This window comes from Octopus sinensis, linkage group LG2 (assembly GCF_006345805.1).
Source record: "Octopus sinensis linkage group LG2, ASM634580v1, whole genome shotgun sequence".
In the NCBI taxonomy this organism is placed as follows: Eukaryota; Metazoa; Mollusca; class Cephalopoda; order Octopoda; family Octopodidae; genus Octopus; species Octopus sinensis.
This window is the reverse complement of record NC_042998.1, coordinates 68,150,426-68,169,683: the sequence shown is the minus strand read 5'-3', so window position 1 is coordinate 68,169,683 and position 19,258 is coordinate 68,150,426. Positions and strand designations below refer to the sequence as shown.

The 19,258-nt window shown below is 35.6% G+C and overlaps 1 protein-coding gene across 3 annotated transcripts in view; it reads right to left on the bottom strand.

Moving 5' to 3' along the window:
* Nucleotides 1–747: 747 nt before the first annotated feature.
* LOC115224821 (glutamate receptor ionotropic, NMDA 2B-like) overlaps nt 748–19,258 on the bottom strand; it is a 743,429-nt gene continuing 724,918 nt past the window's right edge. For all 3 annotated transcript variants that reach the window (XM_036513846.1, XM_029795750.2, XM_036513847.1), the window contains 3 exons: nt 13,533–13,753; nt 2,518–2,707; nt 748–762 (listed from right to left, as the gene is read on the bottom strand). In XM_036513846.1, the coding sequence (XP_036369739.1) occupies nt 2,543–2,707; nt 13,533–13,753 (386 nt within the window). In that variant the 3' untranslated portion in view covers nt 748–762; nt 2,518–2,542. The remainder of the gene's footprint in view (nt 763–2,517; nt 2,708–13,532; nt 13,754–19,258) is intronic.

Sequence of the window (19,258 nt, the reverse complement as noted above, 5' to 3'; positions counted from 1 at the left end):
GAAGATCCACCCACCACACGCGATAGACTGGCGGTTGCACGGGCGCAAAAGCTACGTTGTTATCCTCATTCTGTAAACGGTAGCTTTTAACGGATGGAGAGCTGAACCATCCTGGGGTACAGAGGATTCGCAATATAGACTAGGGTCTGAAAGTTTACTACATCATAGTGGGTTACACCACGGTTCCTCTGCTTTGTGGCAGAAATAGGAAGAAAGAGTGAAAAAAAGTTGTGGTAAAAGAGTACAGCGGGGTTCACCACCCTCCCACCGGAGCCTCGTGGATCTTAGGTGTTTTTGCTCAATAAACACTCACAATGCCCGGTCTGGGAATCGAAACCGCGTTCTTACAACCGCGAGTCCGCTGCCCTAACCACTGGAACATTGCGCCTCCACTCGAAGCTGTTGTGAAAGAAATATATACGCGAGATAAGCAAAAGAAGAAATAACGCCGTTTCTAGATATTGTTTAAAGATGGGGAACAGGCGTTGGTAAAATGGGGACGGTGTCTGAAGTAAAAAAACAAAAAACAAAAACAGTATTCAAATAATGGAAAAGCTAAACCACGAGTTGGAATCACTATTTTACTGATGTTAAGTGTTCTCTAAATTGAAGGTATTACTGTATTAAGCTATAGGGTGACACAAGCATTCATCTATGAGTGCGGTGCCTCATATAGCAGAAATAGTTGTAAGCTAATGAAGTCCATTTCATAATTAATTATTCCTTTGTTATTCTACTTTCTTATTACTGCTCTGTACTCGACTGACACTTCGTACTCCAGTATATTTATACTGAGTTCTAACACCAGCATATTCGTATTGTTACGCCAAAGCGAGATAATAATAATAATAATAATAATAATATATGAATAATAATAATATATGAATAATAATGATATATACATGCGTATATATGCGTACGTATGTGAATATATGTATGTATGTATGTATGTATGTATGTATGTATGTATGTATGTATGTATGTATGTGTATATATATATATATATTAACATTATAATTTAGGGTATCTAAGAGATACTGCCACGCTGGAAATAGCAGCCAAAACCTGACTCTAAAACCACATTAAATATTCATACAACACCATGAGGTAAGACAAAAAGACAAAATAAACTAGCAAAAAATTGCTGGATAATTCCCGATCCCAGATTTCTGGCTTTGCATAAGAAATGCTTTGCCTCTGCAGTGGAATATACGCAGAAAGTAACATAAATACACATATATATATACACACAACACTTGATAAGATCGATATTTAAATTCACGATCTTATCCTTATATATATATATATATATATACTTTATTTAGAAGTAGAAGAAATATAACAAAAGCCGTTACTCAAAGTTCCACGTTCCCGTTTGTCAGACAGTTGTGTTATAAAAAAAACTGTCCGACGAACGGGAACGTGAAACTCTGGGTAGCAGCATTTGTTATATTTCTGCTGCTTTTAATGAAAGCATATTTCTCTACCTCTGGTATTTGAGTACACTTATTTCCATCTTGTTTCACATTTATGTGCTTACTCCGCGGTAGTCACTATACATTCTTTATTTTCTCTCCTTGTTTCTTTCTGTGTTCCTTTCTGTGGAAGAGCGTAGGCTCGAAACGTTAAAAACTCTTCCACTTCACGTGCGTTATACAAATACATCTTTTTGTTGTCTACACCACCTGTCTTCGTCTTGTGTTTTTTTTGGTGAATTCTCCCTATTTTTAGCGATGCAGGTTCTCATGTAGTATCCTTATATATATATATATATATAATTATTATTAAGTTGCCTGTACGGCTTGTATTCGCTGTCACTAGCGATGGTATTTTAAATTGTACTATCGCTCTTTTATATATATATATATGTGCATATCGTTGTGTTGGTCTCTATTGTAACTGATAATCAGTGTGGTGTGTGTATGTTTATAGCGATTCGTCAAAAGGAACCGGGAGAATCATTACGAGGCTTTAAAAATTGACTAAGTACTGGGTTCGGTTTGTCTGATTCGTTTGACCCAAACATTGAAGACGATGCTGCAGCATGGCTGCAGGTCACTGACTGAAATAAAAGAATCAAGACTATGATAATGGTATGTTTGAGTTATGCTATTTTTAACAGCTCCACTATACAGTTACTGATTGTTAATTCCACTGGTTACTATTTTTAAGCCCGCACTACCTTAATCGCCATTATGCTTAATTCAATTGCCATTTGTTTATCATTTTACCACATTTAGAATTATGACTGCAGTCGATTGTTCTTCCCTTATCTCGATTTATGTGTTCCATCAGCAGTTGGGGAGTTCTTCAATTTGTCATGACTATGTTTAGTGATCCAGCTTTATTTATACATTGCAACCCATATAGGCTGACATCTCTAACAGAGAAGTTTATTGGGTTTACGCAAACACGGAAACAGAGAAATCACATTTACACAGCACCACATTCATTGCCAAGAATAAATTAATATAACCAAGTTATGCATTACAACAGACACCTCACTGCCTCACTAACACACTCTAGATAATAGTATGACGGCTTACTTTTTCTTCAAAGCATATATTCCTTCTGTGACGTCACGCTGGTTAAACTTACTCATATATCTATACATACTCGGGTAGTTCGTTTTCAAGTTAGTTTCAGTACTTCCGTTTGGTGTTGTAGCGAACCGGAATGGCGGCTTTAGAGCGTGTGGATTCATCAGCTGAACAAGAAATATATATAAAAAAGATGAAAATGTAAGCATAAACAACAACAACAACTATAATCATTTCTATTATTGGCACAAGGCCTGAAATTTTTGGGAAGGGGATTAGTCGATTATATCGAGCTCAGTGTTTCACTGGTACTTATTTAATCGACCTCGAAAGAATAAAAGGCAAAGTCGACCTCGGCGGAATTTGAACTCAGAACGTAGCGACGGGTGAAATACCACTAAGCGTTTCGTCCAGCATGCTAACGATTCTGCCATCTCGCCGCTTTTACAACAACAACAACAACAACAACTATAATGACACCAACAATAATCAGTAACAATAATAATCTTTTTTACTTTAGGCACAAGGCCTGAAATTTTTGGGGGTGGGTCTAGTCGATTACATCGGCCCCAGAGTTTCACTGGTACTTAATTTATCGGCCCGGAAAGGATGAAAAGCAAAGTCGACCTCGGTGGAACTTGAACTCAGAACGTAGCGACGGGCGGAATACCGCTAAGCATTTCGTCCAGCGTGTTAACATTTCGTATTTCTTTACTGCCCACAAAGAGCTACACACAGAGGGGATAAACAAGGACAGACAAACGGATTAAGTCGATTATATCGAACCCAGTGTGTAACTGGTACTTATTTAATCGACTGGGAAAGGATGAAAAGCAAAGTCGACCTCGGTGGAATTTGAACTCAGAACGTAGCGGCAGGCGAATTACCGCTAAGCATTTCGCCCAGCGTGCTAACGATTCTGCCAGCACACCGCCTTTATAATAATACTTTCTACTAAAGGCACAAGTCCTGAATTTTGGGGAAGGCTTTTGGTCGCTTAAATGGATTCCAGTAATCAACTGGTACTTATTTTATCAACCCCCGAAAGGATGAAAGCAAAGTCAATCTCAGCAGAATTTGAACTCAGAATGTAACGACGGGCGAAATGTCGCTAAGCATTTCGCCCAGCGTGCAGAACGTAGCTGCAGACAAAATACCGTGAAGCATTTCATCCAGCGTGCTAACGATACTGCCAGCTCGCCACCTTAATAATAATGATAGTAATACTATTATTAATGACTTCTTTTGTTTTCTTTTATTTTAATAAGCAATTAACTACAATAATAAGATTTAGCTAGTCATTTGATATCGATTTTAAGTCAATCAATAATAGTACAAATATATCAAGAACACACATATATATTCACTCTTCAATTTCCAGCATTTTCCTTCGCTTTCTTTTTTTTTTATGTTTTTACAGTGGTGATTAGTAATACTTCACATATTTTTGTGTTCTTTTCACTGATTTACAACTAATTTCGACCCAAATTTTTTCGGGAAATATTTATTTTCTATTGTTACATTCTTTCTTAATTTCATTATACCTTCCATTTTTGTCCATTTTTTTCTGGCGTAAAAAGCAAAGCAAATAACGTTTATATAAATAATTAATTCAAGATTGATATTTTCTTCCTGAAAATGAATTTATAGCTTAATGTATTTATTTTTTCCAACACATAAATGACATATAAACGTTATTTCTGTAGGAAGGAATGCGAAGGAAAATTGCTTTTTTTTTCAGCCTTTTATATTTTTTCTTATTTTTATATTTTTGTAATTTCGTAACTAATTTTTCTCCGTAATTGATTTCTAATTTCTGACCAATGGCTTGTGACGTGACGTATATCTTATGAAGTCAATTAAGGCCTATTTCACTCAGCAATGATCAATAGACATTCGTTGCAATTTTCTAGTGTAGTTGCTAAAAAAATTTGTTAAGCGACAAATCAGATATATTTGTGTCTTTATTTAAACATGGTGTATACCAGCCACCTAGTCACAGGATGGCCGAATGATTACGAAGTTGACATGCAATCATAAAGTCCCCAATTCGATATACATAAAGGCATATTTAATACGATCGAGCACACTTGGGCGTGAGAAGACCTTCCCTAGATGACATTTGAGAAATTACGTGAGTCTTTGAATGGCGTCATTGGATCGTAGGATGCATACGTTTCTGCGTTCTTTCTTGTCTCACCTACGATCACCAGATCTGTCATTTACCGGCCTATATCAACGAATTCAACCCAATGATGTCCGTCACAACCAAATGAGTTTTCAAAAATTGCTGGCGAGGAGAAGAGTTTTCTCTCGAAAATATTTTCGCAGTGGAAGCGTTGTCCACGCCCGAGTTTGTGAATTATGACTTTAGACGAATATGTTTCATTTAACACTGCTTCGTACAACTTTTAATTCTACCTTGACAAAGCTTTACCCGCATCAACAAACGTAGCGTTTGCTGTTCTAATATAAGAGCGAATTATTCTAATTGAGTTGTGACTGAGAAATTTGATGTTTGTCACTGACGATGCGAAAGAACATTGAAACACGTGCGTCTTACGATCCGATAACATCATTAACAACCATATATGTTTTCACACGTTTTCTAGGAGGAAAATTTCTCCCGAGTCTTTTCCCACAATAGTAGGAGATAGCTGCGAAGATATTTCAGTATAATACTACCTCATCAGTAAAGCTGAGAGGTGACCTTATTTGTGAAATTAGCGATTGGAGAATCGTTATGTTATGTACAACAATGTACAATGGTTGGTGTAAAAACTAGAATTACTGAGAGATAGATATTTCTTTGAGATACCATCCACATGAAGAAACAATAGCCAAGCTAGTGATAATATATTAGATTCAAAAAGAATAAAAAATCTAAATAAGATTAATTAAGCAATGAGGAACGTAGTTTGATTAAATCAAATAGTTCAATTAACTCTTCGATCAAAACCGAACTGGTAGTAATTTCCCAAAAATCTGAGTTTGAATTTTAGTTTTTCCTGGTTTTCTGAGGTAGTTTATTTCGCATTTACTTTGGTGCTGCATTTAAGAGACGAAATGTTTGAACATTATAACAACTATTATTTTATCGCCTAAAATATTTAAGCGTTTTGTATGACTAAAGAAGCTAATGAAATCCCTACCTTTCTTCCACCCTCTTTTGCTTATATTTCCAGCCACGCAACGATAATTGCAAGTGGTGCATAGAACGGAAACAGACACGATTTTGAAAGAAATATTCCGTGATACCTTTTCACACTTCATATTTCGTTACGTTATACTTGTTGTTATAAATACTCAACCGAGTGTATAAAGCATAACAAAAACAACAACTGTACTTACAGCCACAACAACCACACCGACAAGAATAGCTATAACAGCAACAGCAACAATAACGACGGTAAGAACAACAATAGCAATAACAACAACAAGAGTAGCAAAAGCAACAACAATGGTAACAGCAAAAAAAAATGAACAACTGCAAGAAAAACGACACCAGCAACAAATGCAACAAAAGCAGCAGCTGCAGTAGTAACAACAGCAACAACAACAACGCCAGCAGCAGAAGTAGCAGCAGTAAGAAAATTAGCAACGGACATGACAGTAATGATCCCGCACCACTAACAATAACAACATTTACGAGATAAACCACATCGTGAACAACAACAAAACCAACACTATGAAAACTATGGACGACAGCAAGAGCACCTACGAGATGAACACCATATATAGAAGAGCAGAAATAACTTTAAAATAATAGCAAAATCAACAGCATAAACAACAAAAATATTTTTAAAAAACAGATAAACAAGGTAGATAAAAAAATGTATAATGAACGAGATCAGTATCAAGATTGACCGCAATAACATAAACAACGAAACCACAAAAATGATATGAACTACAACAAAATCAACATAACCAACAATTTAAACATTGTAACTGTTATCACTGTGCCGTAGTTATCATTAACATCTACGACCGTCATCACTGTAAAAACCACTTTGTCTGCGAAGGCGCGTGACCAAGTGGTTAATGTATTCGGTTCACGTTCGCGAGGTCGTGAGTTCGATTCGGGACGGCACATGATATTTTTGAGCAAGACATTTTATTTCGCATTGCTGCAGTTCGCTCAGCTGGCAAAAATGAGTAGTACCTGTAATTCAAAGGGCCAGTCGTGTCACATTCTGTGACACGATGAATCTTCCTGAAAATTACGTGAAAGGGTACGCGTGTCTGTGGAGTGCTCAGCCACTTCTACCTTAATTTCAGGAACAGCTAGTTCCGTTGATCGGATCACTTGGAACCCTTGCCGTCGTAACCGACGGAGTACCAGTTAGCCCCTCTGTCTATATATCTCAACATGTTGACTAGAACCACGCACAGCCAGGGTGAGTATATCTCATATTTGACTACAAAGGCTGGATATCTTTATCACTCATAAGATATCGTTTATCTTTGACATATTTCAGTCATTTGACTGCGGCCATGCTGGAGCACCGCCTTTAGTCGAGAAAATCGATCCCAGGAATTATTCTTTGTAAGCCTAGTACTTATTCTATCGGTCTTTTTTGCAGAACCACTAAATTACGGGGACGCATAAGCACACCAATATCAGGTTGTCAAGTGATGTTGGGGTTGGGGGACAAACACACATACACACACACACAGACACACACACACTCATATATATACATACATATATACGACCGGCTTCTTTCAGTTTCCGTTTACCAAATCCACTCACAAGGCTTTGGTTGGCCGGCGGTTATAGTAGAAGACACTTGCCCAAGGTGCCATGCAGTGGTACTGAACCAGAAACATGTGGCTGGTAAGCAAGCTATTTACCACACAGCCACTCCTGCGCCTGTAAACTGACAACATATATTAGATTGCGCCCATGCTGGAGCATAATCTTGAAGAATTTTTAGTCGAATGAATCGACCCCAGTACTTATCTTTTTAAAGTATGGTTTCTTGTTCTATCGGTCTCTTTTGCCGAACCACTAAGTTACATGAATGTAAACAAGCCAACACTGGTTGTCACCACGAGTGGTGGTGGCGGGGACAAACACAGACACAAAAATACACACAGATCTGTATATACGACGGGTTTCTTTCAGTTTCTATGAATCAAATCCACTCATAAGGCTTTGGTCAGCTATAGTAGAAGACTTTTGCCAGAGTTGTCACGCAGTCGGACTGAAACCAGAACCATATGGTTAGGAAGAAAACTTCTTAGCACACAACCGGTTTACTGTTATAAGTGAAGGGCGTTAATGCTGGTAAATATGAGAAATATGTTGTCAGTTTACAGTCGTGAATCCAAACACGCCTTTGGTTAAATACAGATAACGAATAAGAAAAGTTGGTACTTCTGCAGCTGAGTTGAGTCTGAGTGAATAGTTTTGAGTTTAGTGGTTTTGCTATTTAATAACAGCAATAGAAATAAGAATAATGGCAGCGATAGTAACAACAATAACAACAACAGCAGCAATAACAGAGTAAATCAGGAATATTATAGTGTTTCCATGTTTCTAATTAGACTCTTTTGCAATGTTAGAATAAAAGGTGGTTCATTATTTAACCTCACAGTTCAATAATGTCTCGCCAGTTTTTAGAAAACTATTTAGCTCTTTCATCATTTATTTTCTTTTCAAGATTTTCAAATTTATTTTTAGTTTGTTTTTTTGATCTTGGGAATATTTCATTGAATCAAACGATTGGATACGGAGACTTATTGATTTTTTTTTTCTTGGAAACAAATGGAAACACATGCAGACACATGGAGACGTAATAACCAAGATTGCTTCGATTATCCAACCAGTTGGACATGACATGAATTACGGAATAATATTGTTCGCTCTCCATTTCTTTATATACTTTATCAAGTCAATGATTTATTAATTTTGAATGAGTTCTTTAATAAGGTAGAGTTAAAATATTTATCCACTTGTAATACCTTATCCAGTTGTCCATATTTCGTTTCATTCTGAAGCAAAAAACTTCTGAAACTAGTTAGTCAAAGCGTCGTCTGGTGGTTAGAGTCTTTGATTGTACGACCATGAAGCCGTGCGTTCGAATCATGGAATTAAGTCTGCATTTCGGGGAAAATGTTTTACTTTTACGTCGACCCGGTATGCTTAGCTGGAAATGAGCAACAACCTGTTGTTGGTATATTCTCTTTCTTTCTTTCTGCCCATCTGTAACAACCTCGATGTTCCACTACATCAAAGATGCATTTATACTTGCCACGATGCATTTATACTTGCTCACGATTGCACAGGCGAAAGCGTTGTTCATGCTATCAAGTGATACTCGCTTGCAAGTGACGGCTGTAATTTATTTTTTAGTCAAGTTATACCTAATACTGAAATTGTTCTAGAATATGATCATTTCATTTACAGAAATCAATATTACATTAAAAAATATAAGTTTCAAGCGAATACACTCTCAATTTCAGTTTAAGAACATGGGTAGTTTGTTAAAAGTATAGCATCTCAACCATAATTTGAATCTACAAGTTCAAAGTTAAGAATCCAAATATTTTATCTACACCCTTATTGTAGCTCATTAGCAGATACTTCTTTTAACGATTGATAACACATTTTAATAATTAAAGATGAATGAAGATAGGATGTTCTGAAATTTTTACTTTTAATCAAAAGTTTTATTTTATAGTTTATAAGCAACTTCATAGATGTAAACTTGCAATAATCTTGGATTGAAATTACGTACAATATTAAATTATTCCTTTAAAGCCGTCATTTTTTAAAGTTACACATTGATCTTAAACAGACGAAAGGAATATAATTTTTCTCTTGAATAATTTAAATATTGGTTACGTTTTGACTAACTAATCGAAAAAGCCTTGTATTTCAGAGGGGAAACGAGATATAAAAACTTCAAGGTTTCATTCATTAGTAGCTTCTAAGAAGAAAAGATGCGTAAACTAATCGAAGAATAAAAATCAGGCTGAAGTCTCGCTTCACCAGGAGAGAAACTTTTATAATGAAAAATTTCGATTTTTACGACGGAAAAATATTTTTTTCTCTTGAATAATTTCGCTAACAATATCTACTGAATATTGACGACGAATCATTCTGTTACGAATAGCAGCATTACTTATATGAAATAATAACAGTCATAATAGAATTAGTATTGAAGCTGTTAAGATTAGGTTAAGCTGATAAATTGTGGGTAGGAAAGAGATATGGTGTTTTTGGATTGATATTGGAGAGAGAGAGATAGGTGGGGAGAGAGAGAAAGAAGGAGAAAGGGAGATAGATAAATAAATGGAGAGAGAAGGAGAGAGAGAGAGAGAGAGAGAGAGAGAGTGAGAGAGAGAGTGAGAGAGTGAGTGGGATTTGTTTTCAACAGTTAAAAAACGTTCTTTATCTCTCCCTCAAAAAAATCCAGTCTTGAAATAGACCTTACTAACTTACCTATAAATTAATTGGGAAACTACATTATAATTTTTATAATGCAGAAAACCACTAGTTTTCGCAGAATAATTGCCTTTATTTGTGATTTTTAACTTTGATAGAAACAAAAAGATTTTTTGCAAAACATGAAGTTGCGAGGGAGAGACCCTCTAGTTTCCCCGAATAATTCCTTATCTTAATATTGATTTCAATCTTGGTACAAGGCCAGCAATTTTGAGGGAGGGTGCTCAAGCTACTTATCTTATTGACCCTGAAAGGTAACAGGCAGAGTCAACCTCAGCAGGATTTGAACACAGAGCGTAAAGACGGACGAAATACCGCTAAGAATTTTTCGCGGCATGCTAACGATCATGCCGACTCGCCGCCTTCAATTCCTTATCTTAATATTGAAAGTGAAAACGTACAAAATATGAATCCCGTACGTGTTTAACTAAGGAAATAGTAAAAATCCACTTCGCTTACGAATGACCATGGGATTGCACCTAGAAAGTTCCCTTCCGGGGCAATAGTCCGGATAAGGTTTTTTTGTGGAAACCATCAGTCACCCATGCATACAAGGCTTCCCTCTCCACGTCACCGATGTTATCCAAGGGAAAGGCCAAGGCAAAGGCCAATACAGCTTGGCATCAGTAACATCATAACTAATTTCTACAACTGAGTGAACTGGAGCAACGTGACCAAAAAATTAAAAAAAAGGCTCTTGCTCAAGAATACAACATACAGTTCAGTACAAGAATCGAACTCTTAACTTCACGATTGGAAACCAGACTCTCTAACCACTGAGCAATGAGCCTAAGAAAATAACGGTACGAGAATAAGTAAGCTGCATTTTATTTTAGAAGAGAAGTATTTCCAACGCTTTACTGTAATTAATTAACGGTCATAATGTCTTCATATGAAGAAATATAACGCTCCAGCACCAAAATACCGTTGGTTGTTGGTTTCTCTAGGCACTAAGTTCATGGTATCGAGATAGATAGACATATGTATGTATGTATGTATGTATGTATGTATGTATGTATGTATGTATGTATGTATGTATGTATGTATGTATGTATGTATGTATGTATGTATATATGTGTGTGTGTGTGTGTGTGTGTCGTTAGCAGCTGGAAGAGATGACTTCCTGGGGCTATAAACAGTAGCATAATCTCCTATGGGTCCGCCATATTTACGTGGCAAATATACTTCACGTTTCCGTGCTGCTACTGTTTACGTCTCGCTCAGAGATTTATTATTGCTATATATATACAACGAGAGAGAGAGAGAGAGAGAGAGAGAGAGAGAGAGAGAGAGAGAGAGAGAGAGAGATAGAGAGAGAGAGAGAGAGAGTGGCAAGAGTAAAAGAATGGTATAAAGGGAGTAATAAAAGGTACAAGATGAACGCATATACTTGACACACACACGCACATACGCACACCCGCGCCGATATAAGTGTTAGTTGGCTGGTTGGATGATTGGTATCCCCAGTCATACTTTAATATCATACAGCGAGAAGGGGAGGTGGAGAGCGAGAGAGAGTAAAAGAGAGATACAGATAAAGTTAATATAAGTGCAAGACGAGTGCACACACAAACACACACACACACACACACACACACACACACACACACACATATATATATATATATACATACAGAACCACTGAAATCTACAAGTTTCTTTTTTAAATTCTCTCAGTTTATTTTCTCTTATTCCTTTCTGCTGAAGAGCATACGCTCGAAACATAAAAAGGCTTTTTCATCTTTCCCGAGCGTCAAACTAATACACCTGTCTTCGTCTTTTGTTTTTCTATAAATTTCAACTACACACACACACACACACACACACACACACACACACACATATATAATTTCGCTTTGGCCTGGTGATACTAATAACTAATAAACATGTTTCAAAATAAGCATCAGTCGAGTACACATTCTACATAGGTTTATGCATTTTCATTGGTAATGCTTCTCTCTCTCTCTCTCTCTCTCTCTCTTTCACACACACACACACACACACACACACACACACACACACACTCTCTCTCTCTCCCTGCGTCTCCCTCTAGATGTAAACACATGCACACACACGCATACACACAGGCATGCTGTGAGAGAAAGTGAATCTCTAAGGCTAGGACCACGGGCCATACGTCCGCTACCCAATTCAGAATCGTAACATATAAATTCACTGCAACACATTTTTTTCCTCAACAATCCCTGCCCTATTTAACATTGTTCCAAAACAGATCAAAGAGGAAAACGATCCCATCACCTTTAAACGGAATCTGAACATATTTCTTCAAGGAATACCAGATAAGCTACCTATACCTGGATACAACTCACTCAACAAGAACTCGCTTCTGGAATGGACCATGATAACACAAAACTCGACTGAAAAAGGATTTAGATAATCCTATCAGGTGGTGCTATTAAGTTTAGACATGGCCTGGAGCAATCTTTGGACGAAACATACCTAAGTTTATCTAAGTTTGTATGTATGGCCTCTTTGCCAAAACTGCAGACGTAAACGCATGCGCTGACACGCATAAGCACGCGCACGCAGTGAATCTCTAAGGAGGAGGAGGAGGAAGAGGAAGGAGAGGAGGAAAAGGAAGAGGAAGAGAGGGAGTAAAGAACAAAATAGTTAAAGGAAGACTGTTAAAATATATTTTTATCTAATTTTGCTTTTATGTAATAAATGTTTATCTTCGAAAATTAACATCCGTTTGAACAATTTGTCCAAATAACACGAAATTTTGTAAAAAGCTTAATTATAATTGTCATATTTCCAGATATTACCCACTTTGGGAAGAGTATACAGTAATCCCTCGACTACCACGGGTATTACATTTCAATCCCACCCACCACGATAGGTGGAAATTCGCGAAGTAGAAATAGTACTGTACTGTATATTATTATTTTTTTAATTAATATATATTTATTTTATAAATGCAAAACAACACCACGGAGAAATCGACGTAAGCTTAAATAATAAACCGCGATAGGTGAACCGCGATAAGCGAACCACGATATGGTGAGAGATTACGGTACGCTAAAAAGTAACGTCGTATGAGGGGTGGAACACGTTTTCGTACGAATTTGAATAGGTACAGGCTTGCTGTGTGGTAAGAAGTTTGCTTTAGTCCCATTCCGTGGCACAGTGGGCAAATTTCTTCATCTATAGCTTCTTGTTGACCAAAGCATTGTGAGTGGATTTCGTAGACAGAAACTGGAAGGGGCCCATTGTGTGCGTTTGTGTGTGTGTCTTTGTGGCGGTATTTGTCCTCCACCACCGATTGACAACCGGTTTTGGTGTATTTATGTGTCCGTAAGCTAGCGGTTTGGCTAGAGAAATCGATAAAATGAGAACCAGGTTTCCAAAAAAAAAGTACTTGAGACGATTCGATCGACTAAAATTCTTGGTGGCGGAGCCCCAGGATGGCTGCAGCTTCATGTAAGTAACAAGTGAAAAAAAAGAAAACGATAAAACGATGGTAAATGAACAGAAGCTTGTAAGACTTCTCAGTAAAAGAAGACTAACTCCAAACTTACCCTCCAATCTTGAATGCCAGACAAATCGTAGAATTCCTCTTTTGTAATCATAAAGGCTGCTAGATTCGCTGTATAACTTGCAAGGAAGACTAACGCAAAAAGTGCCCATACGTTGCCGAGAAAACGACTGGAGACTCCTCGCGGATTGTCTGTGTTAACTGATGCACCAAAGAGCATGGCCCAAATCAGCCAAAACGATCGGAACAAAGAAAACTTGTGCTCTGTCAAAAGAAAATATGGAAGTTATTAATAGAGGATATAATACAATAAATGAAATAATAATTCTACATAAAACATATGAAGGCCGTAGTGGAGGGGTGGTGGTGGTTTTGGCGATGAGCAGTTAATTGCTTTAATGATAATGATGTTGATGATGTTGGTGATGCTGATGCTGCTGATGATAATGAAGATAGGATTCTGTAGCTCGTGGAAACTATATATAAACGCATATTATTGCATTAAACAATCATAAAAAATTACTTTTACGGTGTTTATTGTTAGTTTCATCAAGTCTAATCCAATGCGATCTAACACACACTCACACACACGCACACACACACACACACACACACATATATATATATGCATACACACACACATACACATGTGTGCGAATGTGTGTGTTTGTGTGTGTGTGTATGTATGTACATGTATGTACATATGCATATATGAAAGTATGTTGTGTATGTGTGTGTGTGAATATATATATATATATATATATATATATATATATATAATATATATACACTTAGATATGGTATAAGCATATATATAGGTTTATATATCTACGTATGTGTGTCTATGAATGAGTGTATATATACATATATATCGATATATCAATATATATATCAATATATATATCAATGTGTTGCACACAAACACACAAACACAAGTATAGACACACGCATATCTCTATGTATAATTATGTAGCACCATTTTTTTCTTTCATCATTGTAATGTTGCAAATAAGAGAGTAGTTGAGATGAATATCAGGTAGTGTTCGGTTTATATTAGTTGATATATTAAGATGAAAATAGCTGATAAGATTGCTATCGTGGCGATGTATTAGGCTAACACTGATAGCAGTCGTTGTTTAGTTTTAATTTATCAGCTAACGTAAATAAAGCGATCAGAGAGAGCTTTTAGGAAAAATTATATCAAGCTAATAATCTATATCTACAGCCTTTCTTTTACAACACACACATACGCACACGCATATATATACACAAACACACAGTCTCGCTATCTCTCTCTCACACACACAGAGACAAAGACTCACATACAATCACGAATATATCCGCATACAAATGTACGCATAATTACACACACATATAAATAGAGATAATCACATATGCACACGCCATCATACGATAAAACATGAACAGTCGTGTATCCACTTACAGGCACTCACATATTCGCATACATACACATTTCAATGCATGCTTGAATATAAGTAAATAATCTAGTTATATATATATATATATATATATATATATATATATATATATAGGTATACACGTGTGTGCATGTGTTGTGTCTGTGTGTGTATGTATACATGTATATATATATATATGAGTGTGTGCGTGTGTTTCTGTATACATATATCTATACAGACACATATATGCGCATATATATATATATATATATATGCATGTTTATCTGTCTATCTATCTATCTATCTATACGTACATGCATACATATATACATACATGTATATATATATATATATATATATATAATATATATATATATATATATATATATATATATATATATATATCACAATTTCTTTTCCTCAACAAGCTCTGCCCTATTTAACATTGTCCCAAAACTGATCAACAGGAAAAGGATCCCATCAAATTTAAGCGGAATCTGGACAAATTTCTTCAAGGAATACCAGAGTAGCCACCTATACTTGGATACACTCCCTACTCGAGTGGACCATGACACCACAAAACTTCAAAAAGGATTTAGATAATCCTATCAGGTGATGCTATTAAGTTAGACATGGCCTGGACCAATCTTTGGTCGAAACATATCTAAATTTATCTATGTTTATATATATATATATAATTATATATACTTCATTATGTATACTACTCTAGTTGTCCTCTTTTTCTGTCTAATTATTCATCTTAGCTATAACTTATGCTCTTGGGTATAGCGAGAATCTCACAACCTTATTTTATCCTCTAAAACATCATATTCAGGTTAAGGATCAGGCTTAGCATTTCAAGTGTTACTAGTTCAAGTCTTCGTAATAAAGGTGTCTAACTCTCAACGGTTCATTCCACGTAACAGTGTACAAGTAGCATGAGTATGTCCATCCTCATGATTAATAACATAAGCGCAAGGCCAGAGATTCGAACATGATCTATTTAGTCTGTTATAAACGAACGGCTAGTAATAAATATACTTGGTTCCATGAATCAAGCTCTTCCAAATGTATATATAGTATTATAATTATATATTTCCAATTAGTTATTTCATGCATTTGAAAACTTAGGATTATGATAGATGAGGGCTAACAACGAAATATATAAAAGCTTCTTTCATAATCATCTTTTGGTCGTTTTGTTAGCGAAAGCTTACAACATATAACATCATAGCAATGGTAGAAGGACAAAGTCGATAGGAGTGAAAAAGTCGATAGGAGACGATATGGCCATGAAGCTCAGTTCAAGAATTTAATATGGTTATAACAATAACATTACTAACAAAATAACTTTTGGTAGTCTCGCATACTCATTAAAATCCAGACAGATCTCTATGTAAACTAATACTTCACAGCTAATTACCTATTTTATTCTCACAAATTTAGTATCGATAGTCTGAAATAATCTTTAAAATTCGGAGAGACTGATTACTTTACATAACCTAACATCTCACTGCTAACTACTTATATCTTTCTAACAAAATTTGTCTCCATAGACTCGAATAATCTTTATAATTCAGGTAGGCAGATTATTGTATATAAACAAATATCTCACAGTTAGTTATATTTTGTTTTCTAAATATATATATATATATATTTTAAGCAAAGAAAGATTCGAAAATAAGAATACACAGAAAAGACGTAAGTAAAGATACGAATATATACGAAGATGCAAATTAGCTATTTGCATTGAAATATAAAAGTCTACTTCTACAACAGCTTCAGTCTTTGTAACCAGAAGAGTGTACAAAAATCGAAACCTCTAGGAGTTGAAACCATATATTTGCTAAATCCGTTTTTCTCTCATGCAGATTACCAGTTTATCTTTAAGGTATTTCGTAAATGTACATGTACGTACGTATGTATGTATGTATGTATGTATGTATGTATGTATGTATGTATGTACGTATGTATGTATGTATGTATGTATGTATGTATGTATGTAAGTTCGTATGTTTCTATCTGTCTATCTACCAGTTAATCTATTAATTTGTTTTCTGTCTGTCTGTCTATCTGTATGCCTTTCTATGTATGCATGTCTGTATGTATGTATGTGTGTGTGAGTGTGCATGTGTGTGTATGTATATATGTGTATATATATATGTAGGTGTATGTATATGTGTATGTATATGTAATGAGAAAAAGTGAGAAAGAGGGAAGAGATACACGCATATATATATTTGTACTATATATGAATTCATGGATATACGTACACACACAGACACACACATAAATGCACACACAAATATATACATGCATACACATAGGCACTAATATACATATATACACACAATTTAGTAGACATATTAACTTTCAACGAATTTGCTGGAAGGAAACAACAGATAGCAGCTAATTGCAGTTCATACATAAAATAATTATTTCGAGTCACTTAGGTATAAAACTAAATTCAGGCACACTCTTTAATTCCGAATGTGAAGCCTGCTAAATTAATATTAATGGTAAGCTTATTAATACTTACAAAAAGGAAATGAAATTTACTTTGTATTCTTTATGTGTTGATGAAACTATTTTCCTATGTTATTTTAGCTGTCAAATATTTCAAATAAAATTGTTGTTTATCTATCAGATTATTCTCAACTTAATAGTGATATCAATACATAAAGATTTTTAACTCGAAAGAATATGATGAAAGAATATTCTGAAATCAGGTTGAAATATTCCACCCACCATTTTTTTAATGCAGGTTACCATTTACTTCCGTCGAAAATGTTGCTATGGTATTACGTCAAAAGTGTTTATCTGACAGATTTCATCATCATCATCATCATCATCATCCTCATCATCATCATGATCATCATGATCATCATCATGATCATCATCATCATCATTATTGTTGTTCTCACTAAATGAGGGCGCATGGCTCAGTGGTTAGTGTGTTACATTACCGAACTGGCGATTGTGACATCGATTCTTAGACCGAGTAGTGTGTTGTGTTCTTGAGCAAAGCACTTCCTCTCACGTTGCTCTACGATTGCTTCGACTCTTGTCGTGTGTGTGTGTGTGGGGGGGGGGCTCACTATGCACCTGTTCAAGAAATGTCGATTTGGTGGAGAGAAGTGAGCTAATGTGCGGCACAAACATTTGATCACAATAAACGAATCACTTGTGCAGGTCGTCGGTAAAAACTGAACGGCCATACGTCGTCTTTGACGTGTGAATCCATCATTATTATAATCATCCTAACTTTTATTATATAAAATAAATCTCATCTACCACCACTATCACCACTGCTGCTACCAACACCATCATCATTACTATTTTAAAGAAATTACTGTTATTATTATAAAAGAAATCCTGATCATTATTATACAAGAAACTACTATTATCATTAAGGCTATTATCTTTCATCATCGAGATTATTATCATTATTATAATTACCAATGTTAATTATAGTGGTTATGTAGAAAAGATATTTCCGTTTTGGTTTACGCAATCATGCGCAGTGATTCTATTATTTGTCAAGTCACCCACACAACAGTAAGGTGGTGGTGTAATCTAATATTAGGTATTATCTTCGATTTTTCAATATTCTATGGCAATTATTACAGTGTCGTGTTTATTGAAAATACACATGAGGTTTAGAGTTGACTAAATTGAAAAAAAAAATCCTGCAATAATCTAATCAGTAGTTCGCACTCAGATGCTTCCAGTTTACAGTGTCCTTATAGAGATGGAAAACTTAGACTGATGTGCTGTTGGTAGATCCGTATACAGTTTTATACAGAGAATAGTTTGTATTTCTCTCGATAAAATATTTTATTATTTATTGTTCAACATCCTCTCTCTTTTGAGAAACTCTGAAGATATTTCAATGATAAGTACCAAATGAATCAAAAGTCCATTAACTGGGACTGCTACAAGACACAGTGATAATGTAAAGTATTAGTAGTAATCATTTGGTTGATATCACATATCAGTATTTATCTTGTTATGGACGCCAGACCTCAATGACATTGGTGGGCGAGTGGCTCCCAAGTTATTAAGTTTCTCATGTGATATGACGTGAGATAATAATATTAGCTTGTCCAGTAAAACTTTATAAGTATTGATTTTTGAGATTGGTATGAACGCAGTTTACTTGCCATAATCGGCAGTACAGTCACCTAAAAAATCAGTAGATGCGTGATACGAGATACGCGGTGGAGTTAGTTATATTCTAGTTCCTGTCTTGGACTGTAATCTTCAATCTTTCTAGTTCACTAAACACAAATATACACACACACATGCTTACATGCACAAATATTTTATATCATCTATCAATACACACACA